Here is a 25,346-nt window from a genome sequence, read left to right as displayed (position 1 = left end):
GCTTGTTAATACTCTATAATAAAGGCAAATTTCATTTGCATTCACAAAAATGATCTAAGTAACAAAAACAAAAACCTGAATTACAGAACAGCAATTCATTCTACTTAGAAACACCCACACCATTAACCCAATTACAGTGCAGGCTCCAGAGAAGGTTGCCTGATACATGATACCCAGGCATTGGTGAGGCTGCCACAGTATTACCAAGTTTAATCTAAAGTCTCTCATCCTAATACCAACACAAGAGATTAGCAGTAACAGTATGAATAAACAGAAAAGTCACACATGAGACAGATGCAAAACATTACCACCCATTTCTGGGTTGGCTCTGGCTGAACCATCTCATGGAATATGACAGGCAATTCTGATTAGTTCCAATCTTCACAGATGATCATGCCAGTGAAAAGGGAAAATAGAAGATCAGGGAACAATTAAAATAAAAGAGGAAGGAAAGAAAACCTCATTTGCTACATGTCTGGCCCTTGAGATAAAGAGAAAGCAAGGGAACAAGAAGTCACATAAAAGAACTTCAAAGAAATTTATAAAACGTATTGAATATACTAAAGAATAAATACTATGGAAAGCAACAAAAGTGAGTTAAGTCAGAAAAGCCTGACATCTAGTTTTCTGTGTGACAAACAATAAGATTCTTCTCATGTATACTAGCAACATATGCAACAGAATTACAAACACTGGCAAGAAACACATTCCTAATATACATTCTTTCTGTACTACAGTTTTTCAGCCTACACAAACGGATATTCATAAAGTAGTTGTAATGGAAATACATCATTGGGAGACATACATTAATTAGGCAAAAGTGTACATGTATTAAAAAGTACAATCTAATAGGTAAATTCCTGCTAAAACTGACACAAGGGAGAATTAAAAATAACAACCACCTATTTCCTATTTTTATTACTGTAAGAGAAAAATACGAAGTTGCACATTTGGAAAGATTTTCTGATATTATTTGTTGTGCACCTTGATGGTGCTAAAAAAATTGAAAGGGTTAGGTAATGTGAAAAACATGAATATGCTTATAAGTGAATACAAGATAAAATACAAATGACAACAACAAAAACTACTGAAGGTAGTGATATCAGATCCTCCCAGCTTAATTGGACTTCTGGTCTTTAAATATATATATCCAACTCCCAAAGCAAGCAATTTAATAAATAAGGAGAACACTAGCGGTAATAAACCACCTGATATACAAGTTAAGGCAACACACCAATTAATCATGAAACCAATTTACCCAAGATAACTGCAATTAAAGCTTAATCAATATATTTTTTTAAATCTGCCACATGGAATAAAGTCTAGAGTTACCTCTAACTGTAACACTGAGGGTCACCAACTAAATTTTTACCAATGTAAATATATTTACATATGTAAAACTGCTATGAATTTGGAAATTTTCAAAAATAACCTAGAAATGTTAACACATTTATTATGTATATAGCACACAACAAAAGCATACTGGTGCAATTAGCTTGGTTTTTGAGAAAGCAACATTCTACAGCAAATTACTTATGTGCAAGTAATTTTGGGAAAATCCATGGAAAATTTTACTTCCAGTTATTTAAGATCCATTAGTATAACAGGGGAATCTACACTGATTGGGAAAGCTTCCTTATTTACATTTTATTTAAGAAACTTTCATGATAAAAATAAATTTAATTTTTTTGTTTATTTATTTTTTGGGAGGGCACGTGTAAAACTGGGGGAGGAGTAGAGAGAAAAGGGGAGAGAGAGAGAATCTCAAGCAGGCTCCACAGTGTCAGCACAGAGCCCAATGTGAGGCTTAAACTCACAAACCATGAGATCATGACCTGAGCCAAAGTTGGATGCTTAACTGAGCCACGTAGACACCCCCAAAATAATTTTTAGGTAAGATACCCACAAACATATTTTAACATGTTTAATATAGATAAATGGCCATGTTTTGTATTTGTTTCTATTTCAGCAAAGCAGGAGCAGTACCCACACCCACTGCTAAAACCCAGCTTTGCAGCATTCCCCAGTCTAGAGAAACTTACACCCTGTTGTTCAGCTGTTTGGATACACTGCTTGGACCTGGCACGGGATCCTCAGGTTTGCACGCAGGATTAAAGTTGAGACCCTTCTGTATGTTGGACTGCTTGCTGTACAGCTGATAGGGAATGTAGGAGAGGAGTCGTCCAGCTTTGATGCTGAAACAAAAAAGTAAAACCAACTTAAGAGTTTAATACTTGAGGAAAAGAAGTTTCATGAAAAATAAATGTTCTTAACAACAGAGTTTTTCACCAACAATGAGCCACCTATTCTCCTAGTTTATTTCTTCTCCCTCTGTTTTAGTGGCCCTAATGCAACATAATCTTACTTAAACACTTAAGAATAAGATATTCCTTTAAAAGTCAATGGCCAACATTACATGAGGGGAAAAAGAAATAGAGTAAGATGACAAAACTGCAAGCACGAGTTCGACTAGTCAATACTTTAATCCTCATGACTTTAATATTTTTACCACAACTCCCTCTCAAACAATTCATATAGAATCATCAAGATTTTCTCAAATCTCCTCTAGTAAGCTTTTCCAGAATAACTAAAATGGATGAGAATTCCCAATTTCCACACCATGAGCTCAGGAAGGGGAATAAAAGGTATAAAAATACGTATACAACTTCTTGCCCTCTCTCCTACAGGGTACAGATTGGTTTTTTATTACAGATACTGAAAATAAGCTATTTGTTTTTGAGCTCTTGGAGACCAAGAATGTATTTTCTGATAAAATACTACCTACAAGTCATTGGGGAATCGTCTGAAATGTGTCTATTGGTTTTTTTAGTCAAGTAAAAATAATTTTACAAGAACTGTGTAATACTGTGAGAAAAAATGTAAATGACACCATTAAAAAAAAAAAAAAGCCAAATCTATACCAGAAATTAGTCGTATACATTTTCTATAAAGAATAAATTGAGGCAAGATACAAAAACACAAGAGAAATGAAAGAAATCATGAGGTGAAACTGCTGTCAACTTTTATGTAAGTGAACTGAATAAGCACTCTAATCTATACAGTTAATGTAATTAGAAATATTTTAGCCCATGTGAAGTATGGGCTCTTCAGAGTATCATTTAAGTACTACGTGGCAGATGTGCTAACATATTATAGTTTGGGAGCTTAAAAAGAAAGGGCAGAGTTTGACTGGGAGCCAGTTACCCCCAGCAGGAGACCCCAATGAGCTGGCATAAACTGCAACAATCACCACCTCTCACTGCCAGCAGACCCACCTGGGAACCTAACCATAGGAGGCAGGGTCCCTTGCTACAAGTGACTCAACACAAAATGAAGAACAAAAACAAAATCAGCCTTAGTAACTAAGGACAGCATTTTTAAACTGTGCTCCACAGCACTTGTCAGGCTTGAGGAGGCAGTGGGGTGAATCACAGCAGCTTCTCATTAACTATCTTACCCTTCAGATATCCACATTACATTGTCTGAAGAAAAGGATGAGGACAAAAATTTGAAAATCACTAATTTATACTATATAAAAGTATAAGATTTGCAAGGCAAAGGTTTCAGTAAAATAATCTCATACCTAAAACTTCTCCATTAAAGGACTCCCTTGCCTCTTAGAAGTCGTGGCCTTATATTCATGCCCACATTAACTCAGGTTTAATGGCACATACACAGACACCAGGGAATTCTAATCAAAGCAAAGCAATCACCTCAAACACTTACAAGTGGCAGTTGCTGTTTAAACTGCTCAAACTAAAAACAGGAAAATTATAGAAAAGAGTATCATTTATCATCCATTAAATAACTAAAATAATGTTTAAAATTTTAAGTACAATAAAATCTCATAAAAACACTACTGAGAAGAGATGAACAAGACTGGGATTACAGTATGAAAGAAAGAGTACTGTAATTGCCCAAAAAGACTCCATGCTAGTACATGCAGACACTGGGCATTTATTTTATATATTAAGACATATGCCCAGACTGATCCATTTCCACAGGGCGAACTCATCTACATCAAGCTTAATTAAACGGCAAAGAGCAGACCCAATTAGGAGTCAGAAAGATCTGAATTCGGAATCCTTCTGTTTTTGGATATATCTTATTAGCTCTTCCTTCTCATACATAAAATGAAGGAAACAGGCCATATGATAAGGATGTCCAAAGTAACTTCAGTTATTTAAAAACAGATGATTAAGCCTGACTTCAAACCAAAATAAAATCCACTCAGGTGAACTTTAAAACTTGTAACTGCCTTAAGTTGCTTTTTTGATTGTATTCTCTCTAGTTATATTCAGGGCAAGAAGGAAGAGTAGGTATTTGAAAAAAAAGCTCTAATGTAAACTCCCATTTTCTAAGCAAATCAAGTTCCACTCAGCAAGTGCCCTTTTCAACCCACTTTCCTACTATCTATGGATCTCAACCATTCCCTCCAAAGTCAAACTAATATCCTCAGATCAAAATTCTAGCCCTAGCACGATGATAGGATTGTCTGCACATGACAACACACAGTACAACTGTGGAATGATACAAAGTTTTTTCATTATTGTCAAATTGGTTTCCATACAACACCCAGTGCTCATCCCAACAGGTGCCCTCCTCAATGCCCATCACCCACTTTCCCCTCTCCACCAACCCCATCAACCCTCAGTTTGCTCTCAGTATTTAAGAGTCTCTTATGGTTTGCCCCCTTCCCTCTCTGTAACTTTTTTTGTTCCCCCATCCCCTCTCCCATGGTTTTCTGTTAAGTTTCTCAGGATCCACATATGAGTGAAAACATATGCTATCTGTCTTTCTCTGCCTGACTTATTTCACTTAGCATAACACTCTCCAGTTCCATCCACGTTGCTACAAAAGGCCATATTTCATTCTTTCTCATTGCCAAGTAGTATTCCACTGTATATATAAACCACATCTTCTTTATCCATTCGTCAGTTGATGGACACTTAGGCTCTTTCCATAATTTGGCTATTGTTGAAAGTGCTGCTATAAACATTGGGGTACATGTGCCCCAATGCATCAACACTCCTGTATTCCTTGGATAAATTCCTAGCAGTGCTATTGCTGGGTCATAGGGTAGTTCTATTTTTAATTTTTTGAGGAACCTCCACACCGTTTTCCAGAATGGCTGCACCAGTTTGCATTCCCACCAGCAGTGCAAGAGGGTTCCCGTTTCTCCACATCCTCGCCAGCATCTATAGTCTCCTGATTTGTTCATTATAGCCACTCTGACTGGCATGAGGTGGTGATACAAACTTCTTATACTGAAAACCACACAGCTCCTTTTTTAAGGAGACACATTGCTAAAAGCCACGTTCTTTGATCTGATGTAATGAAGGGTCAGGTCACGAGAAAACAGCAAAAGGCACTGGTGACATATTCCAAGGATAGGCTGTCAACCTAATCCCCCAAGGTTTAAAAAAATTTTAATCTCTAAGATACATATAGTTTTCTGGAAGCCAAATGCACTTTCTAAAAATGCACTTTTGGGGCACTTGGGTGGCTCAGTTGGTTAAGCGTCTGATTTCTTGGTTCAGCTCTGGTCATGATCTCACGGTTAGTGGGATCGAGCCCCACATCAGGCTTCATGCTGACAGCAAACAGCCTGCTTCGGATTCTCTCTCTCCCCTCTCTCTGCCCCTCCCCTGCTCAAGTGCATGCTCTCTCTCTCTCAAAATAAATAAAATTTAAAAATGAGTGAATAAGCAAATAAATAAATAGATATATACTTTTGACATTTTGGAATTTATTTTTTAACAATTGCTGATGTTTACAGAATAAAAATAAAACAACAAAGGAACTTCTATATTTTGCCTCTAACAATGTGCCAGGCATTATGCTAGATAATTGCGCAAATTATTTCTAGTTCTCACATAATCATATCGTGTCAATATTAGCCTTCTTTTACAAATGAGGATTTTAATATTTTCACTTTTAATTTTCATACATCTAACAATTACTCATATATATATATATATATATATATATATATATATATATATATACCATTTCAAAATATAAATTCACTTAAGTTATGGCTCATTGCCAAGGTTCAGATGACATATTTAAACTTAGGAAATTAATACGAATGGCCACTGATTTAGAACATCAATTCCAAATCAACAACAGAAGAACCATAATGTAACAACTAAAAGATATTAATACCTCAAACTGCTCTTCCTCTTTGTCCTGAGTACTCCAGGTCCACAATACCCTGGTCTTCTTCTTTTTCTTTTCTTTTCTTTTTTTTTTTTTCCCCAACGTTTTTTTATTTATTTTTGGGACAGAGAGAGACAGCATGAACAGGGGAGGGTCAGAGAGAAGGAGACACAGAATCGGAAACAGGCTCCAGGCTCCGAGCCATCAGCCCAGAGCCTGACGCGGGGCTCGAACTCACGGACCGTGAGATCGTGACCTGGCTGAAGTCGGACGCTTAACCGACTGCGCCACCCAGGCGCCCCTACCCTGGTCTTCTTACGTCTTAGCATGTACTTTTAACACAGGATAGAATTTACTCATATACCAAGCATACTGTTTATTATGTTTTCTTCAATAGAACACATAAGCTTCAAGAGGTAGGGATGGGATCTTTGTTTGCTTCATCGATAATTCCCAAATACACAGAGCACCATCTAGCCCATCAGAGATGCACAAGCATTTGCTGAATGAATACCATGCCTAGCCAATCCCTTCCCATCACTGCTTCCTGCTGCTTACCTGAGTCATCTCCCCTAATTCCTGGTAGCTAAGGTTGTTGCAAGAACACTAACATACTAAGCTACCTAAATTATCAATGTGAGGTTAAAGAGTACACTGATGTTAAGACATTATTTTTCACTCTTAAGAGGCAATGTGTGTTTATAATATAAAATATTCCAATTTTAAAAACTTATTAATTAAAAATTAAACTTACCTTTCCACAATCCATTCTGGCCGAATTACTTTTTCTCCCTTTAATTCTTTAATTTTGGCATTTGGAAGATTTGTGGCAATAATGTGTGTTGTTTTGGATCTGGAATAATACACATGGTATTGGCCTCCATGCAACATCATTAGCTTTCGCAATTCCTCAGCAGAAGGATCTGTAAAATTAGTATTAAAATATGTTAAAGAGTTTTTTATATAAGTACAGCCCTAGCTGAATAATCCCTTAAAAAGCCCAATTTGAGGAACATATCACTGATTTCTCCTGGGCTGTGTTGTCAGTAAACAAAATTGGGAGGTAAGTCACAAAGTGATAAGGCTATTTGGCTTTGGCACATCCTCTTCCCTGGCTACTGGAGACAGTCCACCAATTAAAAAAGCACTTATTGCTAAGATGTGCCCAGAGCAGATAGGCACCTCAAGTAATGAATCTACACTAATAACAGAGCAGATATTTTAAAACTTTTGATCACATTTTGCTACATGACCTTGATATTGGTTATCTTAGGTTTTAAAAAATTAACAAGTATAAAATCATTTATAGATCAGTTTACAGAGACTCCAATTAATCTTACACCTACCTCCTTCAGAATAGTACAACAGTTGGTAAATTACTCATACTTACTATGAGGAGACTTACTATAGGGCTATTAAAAGACTTTACCCCTATGAAGCTTAATAATTTTTATTTATTTAAAGTTTTTTTATTTATTTTTTGAGAGAGAGAGAGATAGAGAGAGAGAGAGAGCGCGCGCGCGCACGCGCGCAGGGGAAGGGCAGAGAGAAGGAGAGAGAAAGAAGTCCAAGCAGGCTGGGCACATCAGCAGAACCTGAGGTGGGCTTGATCCCATGAACGATAAACTAAAATCAAGAGTCAGATGCTCAACCAACTGAGCCACCAGGAGCCCCAATAACCTTTTTTTATTTAATATAAAAAAAGTTAAAATAATATTATTCAGTTTCTTAATATGAACTTTTACCAAAACCAAAAAATAACCAATACAAAAAAAAAAAAAAAAACAAAGAAACTTCATTTTTTTCCATTTTGTTTCAAATTAATGTTTCTTAAGCTATAGAAAAATACCTTAAACAAGAATCAGGGTGACCTATGCTTTCCCATAAAAAGCCGAACTCACTAAAGTTATGTTATGACCAGTATTACTAGCATCACATTAAAATAATTATTTTCAATAGCTTGTTTCTTCCACCTATTATCCTAATGAAAGCTCTAATCATACCTTCCTCAAAACAGCTGTATGGGGGAGGGGGTGTGGAGAGTGGGGAAATGTCACTGGAGGCTTATGTATCTACTTGTTATTCAAGCAACAGATTTTCTTAAATTCATATGATACAAAGTATTTAAATAAATACAATACAGGTCAAAGTATTTAAATAAACACTTTTATTATGATAACTATGTAATTAGGGGAGTTTTAGTCTTTAGAAGAAGAAAAACACTAACAAAGGACATTTAGATATGACAGGTTTTGTCCAGTCTTGGTAAATTCTTATAGTGTAGAATTCCTATGATGCTACTGATTGCACATACTACTACTGTCCAACAGAAATATAATGTGAACCACAAATGCAAGCCACATACATAACTTAATATTTTGGATCTATTAGGTTAAAAATATTACTAAAATTAATTTTACTTTTTACTGTCTTTAAGAGGCTTACTAGAAAATTTTATCGTTTCAACACGTAATCAACATAAAAAAATATAATTTCGTATTTTTTTTAGACTAAGTGTCTAGCACATATTTACATTTAAAACATATGTCAATTTAGACTAGCCACATTTCAAGTTCTTATTAACAAATGTGGCTAGGGGCTACCCAAATTTAACAGTGCACTAAAAAGAGAAATGAAAACTTTTAAATAAAATTAATTCAAAATTCATAATGGAAGGTTTATAGGGCTTAAGGATCACAAAAAATAGAGCATCACAAAAACTTAATGTAAAACAGTGAAAATTAAACAGTCAGAAATCTGCAGTTTACTTACTTTATTTCCCTAGGATTAAAGAATTTGGTTGATATAAAATAATAATAAAAAGTACCAAATTAAAGGCTAGGTACAACGTAATCATATGGACAAACACCAAACCCAATAAAAAGCAAGGTAATGCAAAAAAGTACTTACAAATTAATCTTGTAAATTAACTTGGTTAATCTAAACCAATTCTAACTGTATTAAATTATTTAAACAGAAAACAGGCTGACAGAACACATTACTTCTGTAAACAGATACTTGTGAAGTATGCCCCCTCTATTACTTGCTCTCTGAAATCAAACCACTGCAGAATTTTGAAACTGGAAAACATGGACCTACTGGATAAAGTTGAGGAGGTTCCCTGAAGTCCAATTTTGCAAACTCTTGCATATTTTTCAGTGTGAAGTGGACCATTAAAACCAATCTAGTTAAAAGGTAAGATCCCATGAACTCTGGTGTCAGAATGACCTGGGTTTAATCTTGGCTTTAATATTCTTTAGCTGCATGACTTTGGACAAGGACTTAACTCCTTTAAGCTTTCTCCTCTTTACAAATAAATAAGTCTGGCACATAGAAAGCACTAGGTATAAAAACTGTTATTGTAAACTATAATGACAGCAGAACTCCTTTCAAGTAATGTATGACTTGAGGATCCTGCCCTAGACCCTACAAAAAATCATAGAAGACACATAGATGCTGACACTCAGTGGCCCTAAAATTTTAAACAAACAGAATTGACAATAACGCACTAAGGAAAGCAGCCAGGGACCGTTCCACCAGTCCAAACAGCATGGCATGCATGGTGGCTGCCCTCATTTTCATTGCTTTTTGGTATTTTTAAAACCGTATTTCTCTCTGGCTTTGTTTCTTCAGCAGAACATACTCCTACATTAAAAGTTCAAAAGAATATAAACAGCTCTGAAGATCTGCACAATAAATTCATTTTTGTGCTTGACACTCTCTTTAAATTCAGATGTGGGCTAATTAGGGAAAAATGTTTGGGAGACAGTATCCAACCCCATGAAATCTCTAGGACACTTAAGTTTTGTGTAACCCCATTCCTGCAATCTACTACACCAGTTAGTTTTCTTCAGACTACTGGTAACAATCTGAAATTACCCTATTTGTTTACCTGATTTCCCTGTGGAGCACAAGCTCCTTGAGGGCAGGAACCTTGTCTGTTTTATTCACTTCCACATGTCTGGCACAAAGCAGGTATCAGGTATTTTTTTTTTACACATTTACTGAATAAATTGGCATCTCCCAAGCATCAAAGACTCCTGCCTGGAGTTTTTACCTCAATAGCAAAAATGGAGTGTAAGCAGTATTATCACTTCAATTCTCAAAATATTTATTCAGTAATTCAACAAATTAGGTCATAATAGCACAAGGTCCAAAGCAAGACTGAGCGTGTTCAAATCCTAGCTCCATCACTTGCTAAGCTGTGTGAACCTCAAGCAAGTTACTTAACTTCCCAGGGCCTCACTTCTCTCAGATGTAAACTGGGAATAATAGTGCCACAGAAGGCTGTTGTGGAATTAAGAGCTAAAAATTATAAACTGCTAAGAAAAATGCCATGCACACAGTAAGAATTATGTGTCAGCTATTACAAGTATTATTACTGTTCCCATCTCTATCCCAAAAGCAGAAAGGAAAAAAACTCTTATGGCTGAGGCCACCACTCTCTACCTATAAATCACTAATTTTTTTTCAATTTGTAATCCTACCTATAAATCCTTCTCTTGTTGCCCACCCTCCAGTACCTTTTCCTTCAAGAAAGACCTTGACATACTGGCAAGAATAAGAGAAGAAAATGAAAAATCAAACCAAACCAAAGTATATTCAGAGAAATTTTATCCCCCAAATCTTTACAACTGATGTTACCCTCTTGAGAATTTCAGAACTAAAAGACCTTTTAGAGATCTAATAACCATTTCATTTTCCACATTGGTCTAAATAAACTTTATCAAGTTAAACCAACTGGACCAATTTAAACAATAAATAAAACTATCCCTCAACCCTCCCTATGCATCTTCATTGAACATTTTATTTTTAAATACATTAGAGTATTAAAAAATAACTTAATCACTAACAAACATCATCACCACAGATTACCAATGATATCTTGGGTGAAGATCCATTAAATAAAAGAGCATGTCTCTGAGGCTCAGCAGCTCCCAAAAATGACTTTACCAAAGGAAGGGGGGAAAAAAAAAAAGCACTGGTTCTAACAAATGACTTAATTAATTACGTATTTATTTATTTGAGTGCATGTGCAAGCAGGAAAGGGGCAGAGAAAGAGAGAGAGAGAGAGAGAGAAAGAAGGAATTGTAAACAAGTTCCGTGCTGTCAGCACAGATCCTATGTGGGGCTCGATCCCATGAACCATGAGATCATAATCTGTGCCCACATCAAGAGATGTACGCGCTACTGACTGATTCACACAGGAACCCAAAATTTTTTTTATAAAGGTACATATGCCAAACAAATTATTTCCCTAAAGATATACTGAATTTTTCAGCAAGCAAATTATTGTTCATCAATGCACCTGAAGTTTCTTATAAATAGCATCAACTTTAGGCAGATTTATAGAAAAACAAAAGATAAGAGAGGGGCACCTGGGTGGCTCACTGGGTTAAGCGTCCGACTTTGGCTCAAGTCAGGTTCTCACAGTTGGTGAGTTTGAGCCCCCTGTCTGGCTCTGTGCTGACAGCTCAGAGCCTGGACCCTGCTTCAGATTCTGTGTCTCCCTCACTCTGCCCCTCATAGAGAGCTCATGTGCTCTCTCTCTCTCTCTCAAAAATATATAAACATTAAAAAATTAAAAAAAAAAAAAGATAAGAGAGATTAAGGTAACTTTCGAAAGTCACACACAGCTAATGGAATAGCTACAATTCAAGTCCAGGTTTCTGTCTCCAAAAACTCATACTTAATCAGCCTTAACATGCTGCTACACTGGATAGAAAGGCCTGGTTTCCAGCTGCAGTGTGACACTTAAAAGTCATGACATATTGAGCAACTGACTCATCCCATTTAGCCTCAGTGTCCTCATTACAAAATGAGAGGCTAGACTAGTTGACATTTGATTCCTTACAAAGCTATTGTATAACTGTATGTACTAACCATTATCTCCAGCAAACAAGAAAGAAAGCAAAGGAGGGAGGAAGAAAGAATCCATGTGACAGCGCAGAGCCCCATGAGGGCCTTGATCTCACAAATTGTGAGATCATGACCTGAACTGAAACCAAGAGTCAGATGCTTAACTGAAAAAACCCAGGTGCTCCCCAATTTTTTAAAGAGCAAAACCCCATTTCAAACAAACCCTTACAAAAAAACAAAACCCAAATACCAAACAAATAAGAGTAATATAAGACTTTATTTTTAAAGTTCAATCTATATACTTACTTATACTTACTTTGTGCATTCCAGCATAGTAGTATACTTACATACACTTACATATACTTACTATTTTGCATTCCAGCATAGTAGTGAGAAAATCCTGATTCACACACATTAGAACTATTAATATTTTCAACTATTTAAAAGAAGTTATATTCCAAGGTCTATGTAAAAAGTACATAACCTAACAACAAAAGGTACAAAACATTTCTAGTAAGTAGTATATTTGAATATTTGTTTTGTGTTTTTAGTGTACTTAAAAATACATACAATTTTAAGACTGTAAAACCTTTCAAGTGTTTTGGAACTGAAGTTAATAACCTATTTAAAACAACTAGCAGTTTTAATCAGGCATGCAACAGCACTTATTATATCTGGAGACAGGAACCTTATTTAATGAGTGATAGATAGTATCCTCAGTACCCAGATTTTCTTTTCTTCTTTTTTTTAATGTTTATTTTTGAAGGTGAGAGAGAGAAAGAGACAGAATGCAAGTGGAAGAGAGGCAAAGAGAAAGGAAAACAGTCCACACAGAGCCCAACTCAGGGCTCGAACCCACGAACTACAAGATCATGACCTCACTGAAGTCGGATGCTTAACCGACCTAGCCACCCATGTGCCCCCCCTCATTTCAAGCATCTCACTTAGAATTTAGTAAGGATTTCACAAATGCTTTTTTTTTTTTTTAACACAAGATACTCTATCAGATAAAAATTTCTGTGGGAACAGAGAGCTGACAAACATTTGACTGAGCTGAACCCAGAAAACTACGTAGGATTTTACATTCAGATAAGCTGAGGAAAATTGGTGAGCAAAGCTGTTAAGGAATGGGGGAGAGCTGTGGCCATAGAGTTGAAAGCACACTTTTCAAAGAACTAGGAATAATCTAGTTTGAGAGCTATAGGATGAATTAGCTTAAAGACCACACTGAGAGGACATGGCAGGGTTTGGATTTATGCTCTGTGGAGTCTTCAAGAAAGAACTAGGACCACTGGATGGAAGCTATAGGAATGCATGCACATTTTAACTCACTAAAACGATCATACCTGCTCCAAAATGAACTGGCTTGCACCCCAAGACAGTATACCATCACTGGAGTCACTGCAGGAGGCTGAGTGGTGGCCTGTCTCTAACTCAGCAATACTGAAGACATAATTCACACACAGACCATGATTAACTTGAAGACTTAAATTCCCTCCTAATCCCAAGATTCTGAGTCTGTGATCTAAAACAAGGGTCAGCAAACTAAGCCCTTGGGCCAAATCTGGCCCACCTGTTTTTGTAAATAAAGTTTTATGGAATACTACTCTCATTAATTTACATAGTGTCCATGGCTGCTCTGAGGGCTATAATAGCAGAGCTGAACAGATGCAACAGAGAGTACACGGCCCACAAAGCTCTGGTCCTTCACAGAAAAAGTTTGCTAACCCTTTATCTAAAATACAGCCAAAGACTACTACTTTATGAAAACAAAAACAAAGTACACTATTTGTTCTAAATATTTCCATTATCCACTATTTCAGATACTACTCAGAGAGGATAGGGTAGGTTATGCTGCAGTAACATATGACCCCAAAATTGCAGTGACTTAAAACAAAGGTTTATTTTTCACCCATGAAACATTTCCATCCTCTGCCATCATGTCCATGGAGCTGTGGCTCCATGTTATCTTTATTGACATCCAGACCGATGGAGCAACCTCAATCTAGAACACTGCCAGTCATTGTGGCAAAAGAAAAAGAGGGTATAATGAAACACAAACTGACTTTTAAAGCTTTATCCCCAAAATGATATATACCATTTCGCTTACATTTTGTGAACATGGCCAAATCTGACTTCAACAAGTAAGGAAGTAAAATCCTTACCCAGGGAGGGGAAGCAGATTTTGGTGAACAAAAATACAATCCACCACAGAGTGTATTTGGAAATATTTATGTAAGTAATTTGTCTTCCCTACTTCTACAACCTATACCAGTAGATCTATACTGATGTTCAGCCTAAAAACAAACAAAAAAGCAAAAAAAACAAACAAAAAAATTTAGCAAAAATTACTAAGCAAACAACTTAGTAATTTCATATTTCCTAACATAAATATTAAAACTCAGAATTACTTAAAGATTACTCTCTACTATAAAACATGCCTAGAATAAAAAATCTGAAAATAGAAGAAAATACATCACTCATACATAGTTCTATGCCCCAAAAAACCACTGTAATGTATTTGCTTCTATCATGTTTTTTCCTGTACTTTTCTGTTTGATTGTCCCCTACTTTTCATTTTACATTCTACCCTTTCACATTTACCAAAAATTTTCCTATATTATTATAAATTATCCATTGTTATCTTTTGAATTGTTATTTAATGTTTAATTTATTTTGAGAGAGAGCGCGTGCAATCGAGTGTGCGCACAGGGGGAGAGGCAGAGAGCCAGGAAAGAGAGAATCCCAAGCAGGCTCTGCTATCAGTGCAGAGCACATGGGGCTTGATCTCACAAAACTGTGAAGTCATGACCTGAGACAAAATGAAGAGTCAACTGCTTAACCAACTGAACCACCCAGGTTCAGTTTTAGGTCACCTTATAGATGGTATAATTTATAACTAAGTTTCTATTCTTATACAGTGCTTTGCTTTCAAACAAAACAACATGATTAAGATTATCTTTAATATTAACTTATAATGGAAGGCCAATTAGGCTTATGGCCTTAGAATATAGTCTCAGAAGAATTATTGAGCCAAATGTTATAAGCATATTAAAGTCTCCTCATGTATTTCATAATGCCATTTTCCAAAGCCAGTATACCACCTTACACTCTTGCTCCATCAATGAATGGGTTGGCTATTCTCATCCATCTGTTTATGTATTAGGTATATTCACATAATAATTTTTTGAAATTAAATAAATTTTGCACAAAATTTATCCTGCTTCCTTATACATTTCTCTAATAGTGAAGGTGAACATATATTTACATGTTTGTGACTCAGGTCTATTTCCTGAAATAAATGGTTTCTGAAATCTGCCCTTTAATCTATTGGGATCTGAGTGTTTTATTCCTTATGATTTTGATGGATAAGCTTTTTTCCAGTCATCCAATTTGTTGCAACAAATTATACTGAATAATCCTACCCTCTCCCCCACTTATCTGTGGTTCTTTACAACTTAGAATATTTAAAGCAGTGCTTAAGTGCTAGGCTATTCTAAGTGATTTATAAATATTAACGCAGTAATTTATAATAAGTACATAATATATATATACAAATGATATCTAATTTACATACCAAATTTATATACAGAGAATTTATTTCTGAGCAATTCTAAACCATGTATCTGCCTATTCTTACACCAGTTACGTCAAGTTTTAAATGCTTATAGCCTTCCATAATAGGTTTTGACATGTCAGAGCTAGTTCTCTCCTCACTGTTCTTCATCATTGCCTTAAGGTACGCTATTGTGGGGGAAACAAAACATAAGTCAGATAATTTGCTGTAGCAGGTTGGCTAATAGCTAACAGTACTAACAACAAGGACAAAAGTATTGGGTTTGAAGAAGTATTGCTATTGCAACAAAAGGATTTCTGGCATTCTAAAAACCCAAACTATTCACCAGAACTTCTTATGTAAAATAATAATGGGTGTTCTTAATGACAATGAAGGCACTCTAGGATCCTAAAGTATCTTCTCAAAGTTTAAAATTATATTCCACAATACTCCTGTAAGTTTACAGAACATTCTATAAGAATGTTTTGAATGCAACTGAAGTTCAGAACTAAAAACAACCCTAGTAAGAGACAATCACACACAGTAAAAGTAGAAGGCATCTATCACAGGACCACAACTTAGGCCTGACGTTCTGCAAGTGAAATCCCACCATAGCAAATAACCACTACAGAATGCAAAAAGAAACACATGAAGACCACTCTCATGTCTCTAGGCTCAGTTTAGAACAGTTTTGGTTATCTGGTTAAAATAAATTCTAAAAACAAACTTTAGGGACGGCTGGGTGGCTCAGTCCATTAAGCATCTGACTCTTGGTTTCAGCTCACGCAGGCCATGATCTCACGGTTCATGGGTTTGAGCCTTGTGTCAGGCTCTGCGCTGACAGTGCAGAGCCTGCTTCGAATTCTCTCTCTCTACCCTCCCCTGCTCGTGTTCCCTCTCTCTCAAAATAAATAAATTTCAAAAAAAATTTATTATCTTGCACAAAAGCTTTCCTTGATACATCTCTAATGAGAAAATATTCATCATGCGCACCATTTCATTCTGTATATCCAAAGAGCTTGATTTAATGTTGGTTGTGCTACATACATGGTAGAAAGAAGTAAACCAAATGGCTGCTTACACCTCCTTTGGTCCTACAGTAGTAATATCCTTCATTATTTCATTATTTCATTTGAGTCTCACAATCCTATAAATTAGAAAAGATAATTTAGCACGGTTACTGATAAGGAAATAGAAAAAAATTAGGTGACTTGTCCATAATCAGTTAGCTATTATGCAGACCCTTTTTGTCTTCTGACTCCCAACTGTTATTCTTCCTCCAGTAGCTATGCTTACTCTCCTGACTCCTTTCCTACCTAACTACCTTAGAGTTACCACATTCAACTATAAGCCACATACACTTAACCAAACAAAAATTGAAGAAAAGATTCAAAAGCCTAGAGAGTCGTGAGTAACTATCAGGTGCAAACACCTATTAGACACTGGACAAAAATACAGTGGGTGGCATAAAATAATACAGTAAGTCTCTCCCATGTTAGAGGTTAAATTCCTATATCTCTGATTTATAAGATCAGAGTCTCACAGAAAATTAAAGAAAGATATGTATTTACAAAAAAATAATTTCTGGAAAGCATACGTTTCTTAATAAAAATTAGATTTTTCACCACTAAATGGGGCTCTTTTCCTAAGACATCACAAGGTTCAGAAAACACCAAAGTAAGGTTAAGGTCATTAAAGTTTTCAAACAAATCCTTATCACTTGAAATGTAAGCCTGTCATACTTGCATATTCCCTTGTTCATTTTGCAATGCATGCCAATATGTTTGCCTGCCCACCTATTTTTTCACAAATCTCAGCAGTGCCAAAGCCGTTGGACCTGGTCTTTTATCTACATATTGAAAAAAGTACAAAATAACCAGAACACCTCTTGCCATATTAACTGTCCTGATCCCACTCAACAGAAGATAGCAATTACAGTTCACAAGATTTGGTACTAGCTCACTCTGGGAGCTTTCACCAAAATAAGCATGCTCAGGGCCTATCTCCCAGAGATTACAATTCAGTAAAAGCCTACAATGTAGCCTATTTCTTAATTAAAAGCTATAAATTCAAGAAGACGGAGTTGAATTAACATATGAATGAAAAGATTTTAACAGTATGATGTACAAATACAAAACCCTGTTATTCACTCATTTACTCAACTAATATTTATTAGCCATCTTACAATGTACCAGGCACAGCTCTAGGCCACTGGGATATAGCAATGATCAATAAAAACTCATCTCTGTGCTCCATGGTAGTACTTCTATTTCACTGGGCAGACAGAAAACAAGTCAAATAAATGATACCAGTTCAGGTACAAATAAATTCTATGAAGAGAAATACAGCTGGACAAGGGGTCACGAAAGCAATTGAAGGGTAAGGTACACCTATCTTGGATAAGTGTGGTCAGGGAAAGTCTCAAAGGAGATGACATTTGATCAGAGATGTGAATGATGAAGACCTGGGGACATCAGATGGAATAGCAAATTTAAGGCCCTACAGTGCTACCTCTGTAGCCCTCATGTTTGTCTAGGGGCTACTACATAAAATGGGCTTTCTGACTCCAAAAAAACTTAAAACATAAAGACCTGACAATATAAGACTCAGGTATCAAAATAAATGTTTCTAGTAGTGCTGCTATGAAATTTAAATACTATGGACTGGCTTAGGAAAGGAGGCAAAATCTAATTTAATCTGAGTCTTAATGGATGGGTAGAATTCCAGTTCACAGTAGTGAGGAAAGCAGCTTTTCACAAGAGGCAAAAGCACAAATGGAAGCGCAGAAACAAAAGTACAAAGAAAAAACCTAAAACATCAGAATAAGCCCAATGACCAAAATTAGAGAATATAAAGGTGAAAATGTACATTACGATCAGGACAAGAATGCCTTTACCCTTCCTCATTTAGAAAATGCCTCTTTATCCAGACTGGGCTTAAAAAGTCAATCCCTTTATGAAGGATTCACTAACTCTCAAAGGCAGTAACTTCTCTTCTGTGTTGCCATCCACGTTCCTCTGTACCTCTCAGAGATTATTACTCACCACAAAACCCACATTATTCATCAACCACCATCTCTGTTCAAACCTAGTTACTAACACACAAGCAGCATAGAAAATACATTTGTTCAATCAATTAAGGTGGAATAAAATGGGATGGAAGGTCCACAGACTAGAAAACTCAACAGAGTAAAGACATCAATTCTCCTTAAACTGATCTACAGGCTTAATGTAATTCCTATCACAATCACAACAAGGTATTTATTTTATAAACAAAGACAACCTTATTCTAAAATTTATATGGAAAGGCACAGGCCCTAAGAATAACTAAAACAATCTTAGCAAAGAAGAAAATGGAAGTATCATTCTACCTCATGTTAAGGCTTACAATACAGATAATCAAAAACCAGGTGGTACCAGTGAAGAGAGACATGCATCAATATAATAAGACAGAGAATCCAGAAACAGACCCAGATACGTCCAACTAATTTTTGATAAAAGTGCGAAAGTAATCTAATGGAAGAAAGATAATATTTCAACAAGCAGAACTAGAGCAATGGGATACCCATAGGCCACCAAAAAAATAAGTAAAAATTAACTCAAAATGAATCATGAACTTAAAACATAAAACTATGAAAATTTTTAGAAGAAAACAGGTGAAAATCTTTGGGATCTAGTATTAAGCAAAGACTTTTGAATTGAAAACACAATCCATAAACGTAAAGATCCATAAACTCAACCTCATGAAAATTAAAAACTCTGCTCTACAAAAGACCATGTGAAAAGGATGAAAGACAAGCTACAGACTAAGAGAAATATCTGCAAACCACACATCTGACAAAGGAGTAGTATCTGGAATATATAAAGAACTCTCAAAACTGAAGAGAATATAAAACAAATTAGAAAATGAACAAAGATGTGTACAGAGTTTCACTGTCAAGGACATACAGATGGCAAACAGACGCATCAAAGGATGTTCACGATCAGTCATCAGGCAAATAAAAATTAAAAGCACAATGAGACAGCACTACACATATTAGAATGCGTAAATTAATTTAAAAAACAAAAACAAAAAACCAAATTGTCTTTACGAAATGCTGGTGAGGATGCAGAGCAATTGCAACACAAATAAAAACCACAATGAGATAGCAGGACACACCTATTAAAATGCTTAAAAAACACTAAATGCTAACAAGAATGCAGAGAAATGGGTCACTCATAAATTGCTAGTGGGAATATAAAATAAAATAGCACAGCCACTGAGAAACCATTTGGCAATTTCTTTAAAAAACTAAACGGGCAACTACTGTATGTATGACTTAGCAACAGCTCTCTTATGTTCACACAAAATCTGTACACAAATGTTCAGAGCCAAAACCAGAAAATAATCCAGATGTTAAATTATTTTTAATGTTTATTTTTGAGAAAGAGAGAAAGAGGAAGAGACAGACAGAGCCTGAGCAGGGGAGGGGCAGAGAGAGAGGGAGACACAGAATCTGAAGTAGGTCCCAGCCTCTGAGCTTTCAGCACAGAGCCCGATGCCTGGTTTAAACTCAAGAGTGGCGAGCTCATGACTTTAGCTGAAATGAGACACCTAAGTGAATAAGCCACCCAGGCGCCCCAATAATCCAGATGTTCTTAAACAGGTAAATGTTTAACTGTAGAACACTCATATAATGGAATACAACTCAACAATAAAAGGGAAAAAACTACTGGTATATACAATGTATATGAATCACTAGAATATTATCTTAATTTAAAAAGCTAATACTAAAAGGTTGTATACAGTATGTTCTTTTATGTAACATTCTTGAAATGAAAAAAGTATAGAAATGGAGACTAGGTTAGTAGTTAAAAGGACTAAAATGAGGCTGAGAGCCTTTTGTCTAAAAGGGCAGCATGAAGAATCTTTGTAGTGTGGAAACATTCTCTATCTTGAATGTATCAATGGCAATTTCCTGGTTGATACTGTACTATGGTTTACAAGATATTACCATTGAGATAAACTGGGCAAATGGTTCATAGTATCTCTGTAGTATTTCTTATAATGGCATGTAAATTTACAATTACCTCAAAAAAAATTTTTAATTAAAAAAACAAAAACAAAAACAAAAACAGGATGGAAGGTAAAGAAGTTAAAGAATCTTTTTATTAAATTAAATTAAATTAAATTAAATTAAAGAATCTCTTCTTTAATTCAACGGTAATTGGTTTGCAAAGGATGGGAGTTAACAGAGAGAAGTTCAGGTGGCACACCTGGGAGCTTCAAAGGAGTCAAGAAAACTTGGAATGTTGGGTGCCTGCGTGGCTCAAGCGTCCGACTCTTGGTTTCAGCTCAGGTCATGATCTTATGGTTCGTGAGTTTGAGCCTCATGTCGGGCTCCGCATGGGCAATGCAGAGCCTGCTTAAGAATTCTCTGCATCTCTCTCTTTCTCCCTCTCTCTGCCCCTCCCCTGCTTGCTCTCTCTCTCTCTCTCAAATAAACATGAAAGAAAAAGAAAACCTGGAATGTTAGTCTATGGGGAGCATGATTAAGAATCAACAATACAGCATTTCCTACTTCTCTTACTGCAGCTAAAGCACTAATTGACTATACTGCTAATTCATTACAGAGAGGCTGTTGATTCTTCTATCTACAGAGTATTCACTAAAACTGAAAATATTTCTAAAAAAATTGTATCGTCACAACTTGCAAGTCCCTATGAAATTCAACATAATGGAATTTTACTTGTAGAATTATAATAATGTTATCCAAGCAACAGTAAAAATTATTATCCCTATCCTAAAGAAAAGGATAGGGAAAAATAATGAAAAGGATAGGGATAAAACTGGGTCCAAATAAAATGAGTCCAAAGAGAAAATGTCTTATGGTCACACAAAAATTGGTAACAAAAATAGAATCAGAATTCCCGATTCTCAACCATGGAGTGATTACTATAGCTTTTATTTTCTCCCTCACACAAAGGATCTCTTTCTTAATAATGAATAAGGGTACCCTCGTAAACTGGGGACTTCCGTAACTGGCTAATATAACAAGCGATGTTTCTTCTTTTTTTAAAAAACATTTTTAATCTTTATAATGCATCTCAGGAAAGTCAGTGGAACCTGAATGTTCCAGGATACTTAAGCAGAAAAGTTGCATGTTGTGAACTTTCCCAGAGCTGCACCAGCATTCATTGTGAGGTAACATTCTTAGACTAAAGATGCCTGATAAAACTCAACCAGGAAAACGTTTTCAGTTAATTAAAACTTAATTTTAATTCAATAAATATTTCCTGAGTGGTTAATGCCCAGAGACACCAGGATACAACAGTAATGAAAATGTGAAAGTGTTTCTCTCGCTCTTATCCAGTAAACTGACAACTAAAGAAAGATCCAATAAATGCTAACAAGCCATAGCCCCAAAGGAGCAGAAGTCACCTATCCCAGTAGGAAGACAATCAGACAAGTTAGAGGAAGTGATTTATAAAGAGACCTTAAAGATAAGTAACACCCCGCTGAGAAGCAAAGAGAGAGACATATAACAGAATGACACAAATATTTATAGCCATTCACTTAAAAAAAAAAAAAAATAAAGTGATCTTAAGAGAGGAATTCTCAAGAGATGAAAACTTTAGTAATAAAAGCTGACAGCCAACAGACAAGTGATAACTGACTTTACAGACCAGAGAAAGAGAAAAACCTAAGCTGGCTATGTGGAAGCACACAAGAGTCTGTTTGGTGCCAGTGAAAGCCAAGAGAAACTCATGAAAAAGAGGCACTGGGTATCTCCAAAAGAGGTCATGTGGATAGGTTCTGAAACAAGAAGTTTATGGTTTAAATTTTGTTTAAGAGACAAATTAGAATTCCAGATGTCCTCTCCCACCCAAAAAGAAAAAACTATCCTGTCCCTTCCAGGGAGTAGACTCAATAACAAAAGGAATACAGGAAGGGAGAAGTGGATATAGGGGATGAAAAAAAAAGAACAAGATTAAATGAAATTCTGTTTTTTAAATTGTGAGAACTGTGGCCTCTTTCTTCTCCAAGCTAGGTTTATATACCCTTCTCTAACCAAAATTCTGGGAAATCTAACACACACACCACACCCTCCTCCCCCATCAGCTCAAAAGGATCTATGCAAATCCACCGATGAAATGGCCCTACCAGATGCCACTATACTGAAGCTCACAGTGTACATGTCCCACATATGTGTGAGGAGCTTCCAATCAGGTGGTTAAGAAAGAAGACTATTTTTAACCTCATTTGGCTTTTTCAAACTTGATAAAAATTAAAATAAAAAACACAATGGCAGGTATAGGTGGGATGAAAAGGAAATGTCCAAGACAATAAGCGGAGGTTTTTATCATTTTTATATACAAGATAACTAAAAACAGAATTTAAAGCAAATCACACTCAATCTTAATGAAAGTACATGCCAAAACAGGATACCTAAAAAGTAAAAAGTACTCAACCTGTATATCCATTAACATAAATGGCAACTCCACTAAAAATTGTAGATGAAGTTCCATCCTTTTGTAGAGCAGCATCTGACCGAAACTGTTCCTCTAATTTCTGGACCTTGGCAGCCATATACCCACCCTGGAATTAAAAAAAAAAAAAGTAAACCAGTTACAAAGGTTGTATTTTCTAATCCCCCCCCCCAATTTTAACAGAAATTTACATTAAAAAGAAAAGTACCTTATTCTATGCTAGTGACCAAGGTATAATGACATAGGATATAATTATAAATATTCACCATAAGGCAAGGCAATAAAAAAGGTTTTTCTATCAACTCAATTCTTAATTATTTTATCACATTCTTATAACAGTTACTTTAAAAGTGGGAAAAGGTAAGACAAGAATAATGAATTTAATGCTACAAAATATTGTTCTTATCTACAAAATCAAGCAGAAGTTACACAGAAGTCTAAACCAATTAAAAATTTGACAAGTGGTCAGTAACAGTGTATTTTCAATTGGTTTCCACTATCTTCTGAATACAGGAAACTTAGAATTAGTAATTTAAAGCAAAATGAAACAGTTCAACAAACGAGTACAGCTCTCCATACATGTAGATAATACAATAAATGATTCAGTGGCCAAATTCTGGATCTAATCAATCTACTTGACAGCAGTAATAATTTTCACTAGAGAACATCAACCTCGGAAAGAACATAAAAACATTATTTTTGCTAAAGACCTATACAAATCTATGAACTTAGCTACACTTTTCCTGAACATTAAACTTAATTATGTGATAATTAAGCTTAATTATGTGAATTATCAATTGTTTTTTGATTTTACTTTACTGATAAAGAACTATCCATTAAATCTTTAAAATACAGTCATAGAAATCTTCAAAGTAGTACTTATTTCCTCCAAAATGGAAATTATTTTGCTGGTTTTGATTATTCAGATATTACATGCTCACTGTGGAAAAAAATTTTTTTTTTCAGAAAATTTAAAGAAAATGTAAATTAGGTATAATCCCATTCACTGTTAATGTTCTGGGATCTATTTTCAAATTTATTACTATGTCTCAGAATATGCACATTTTACATAAATAGGATCATAGAGAATAATCCTTTATGAAACAAGATTTTAGTCAAGGCCATTTCAAGTTAAGAAATAAAAAGCTAAATAATGGCTGAACAGTGTTCTACTGCACAGTGATAATTAACTTGACCAATCCTCTACTACAGTATATCTGGTATTTTCTGTTTTTCAGTATTACTAGCAATGCTGCAATAAAATTATCACAAATAAGTATTTGTACACCAGAACATTTATTTCCTCAGGATAAAATAAAGTTCGGGTGTTAAAAAGTTTAAACAAGCTTTCAATACATTGTGAAAACTCAGAAGAGGTGGTATCTAGAGTGATTTACAATTTTAAAAAATGCCTTAAACCACACTCCAACCTACAAGAACGAAAAATACCTAGACAATTAAATATAATTATTTTTATTCTTTTAAAACACACCCATTTTTCCCAGCCATCATTTTCAGCTCGCCTCCTCCCTCCACCTCGTCTCATGGTGGAGCGTCTGTATTAAAGGGGGAAAAAAAAAACTGTCAATTTTATAACGTAATACTAATTGACATTTTATTTCAAGTCAAGAAAAATGACAATTTAAAATAAACTCAAATATTCAATTTGTGAAAGTTAAAACTTTTCCCAAAGCATAACATTCTCCTGCTTCACAAGTGAGATTTATACCTAAAACACCCTTCTATAGATAAGTATGTTTAAATTATAACTATTATAAATTTTTTATAGCAAAAACATTTATGCATTCCTATGCACCAAATCTAATACACACTTGTGTAAAACATCACCACATTAGACTAACATGGCCATGCTTGTTAACATTAATTAGTATTAACAGAACCCAAGAAAACATTTTCCTTCATGAATTGTCTTCTAATATGGCTCTTAAACTGGCTTTACTATTACATACTAGACACTTAAGAGTACAGTTTTAGTGTAATTCATCTATTATGCAAAAACTCCTAAAAGAAGTCAATTAAAACAGCACATCTTAAGGGAGATAATGTAGAAGGATTATCACTTATCACAAACTATTAAACTGGCATTCTCCTTAAGGCTACACTTGACCCACTATGCTGTTAAACCACCCAAATGACCAAATAATGGCTTATCTCAAGTGTTAGGTGCCTTAGTAGCTAGCAAGGTTATCAAATGGTTCAGAAGTCAAAGCAGGCACTAAATGAAACTCCTTATAAAACTCGTCTAGCTATACGGCTACATCTTGAGACCCGACTGCATT

General features: G+C 35.4%; 1 protein-coding gene across 12 annotated transcripts in view; it reads right to left on the bottom strand.

Annotated features, from left to right (window-relative positions):
- REV1 (REV1 DNA directed polymerase) overlaps positions 1–25,346 on the bottom strand; it is a 90,792-nt gene that overhangs the window by 36,537 nt on the left and 28,909 nt on the right. For 7 of the 12 annotated variants that reach the window (XM_042981182.1, XM_042981183.1, XM_042981186.1 and 4 more), the window contains 4 exons: positions 24,539–24,602; positions 23,029–23,155; positions 6,917–7,085; positions 2,043–2,195 (listed from right to left, as the gene is read on the bottom strand). In XM_042981182.1, coding sequence (XP_042837116.1) covers positions 2,043–2,195; positions 6,917–7,085; positions 23,029–23,155; positions 24,539–24,592 — 503 coding nt within the window. In that variant the 5' untranslated portion in view covers positions 24,593–24,602. Of the gene's footprint in view, positions 1–2,042; positions 2,196–6,916; positions 7,086–10,054; positions 11,016–12,388; positions 12,473–16,570; positions 16,725–23,028; positions 23,156–24,538; positions 24,603–25,346 lie in introns of those variants that run through there. The other 5 variants (XM_007097794.3, XM_042981189.1, XM_042981190.1 and 2 more) reach the window with 5 other exon arrangements.

The sequence above is a fragment of the Panthera tigris genome, chromosome A3 (assembly GCF_018350195.1).
Source record: "Panthera tigris isolate Pti1 chromosome A3, P.tigris_Pti1_mat1.1, whole genome shotgun sequence".
NCBI lineage: Eukaryota > Metazoa > Chordata > Mammalia > Carnivora > Felidae > Panthera > Panthera tigris.
This window is presented reverse-complemented; position numbering and strand designations above follow the sequence as displayed.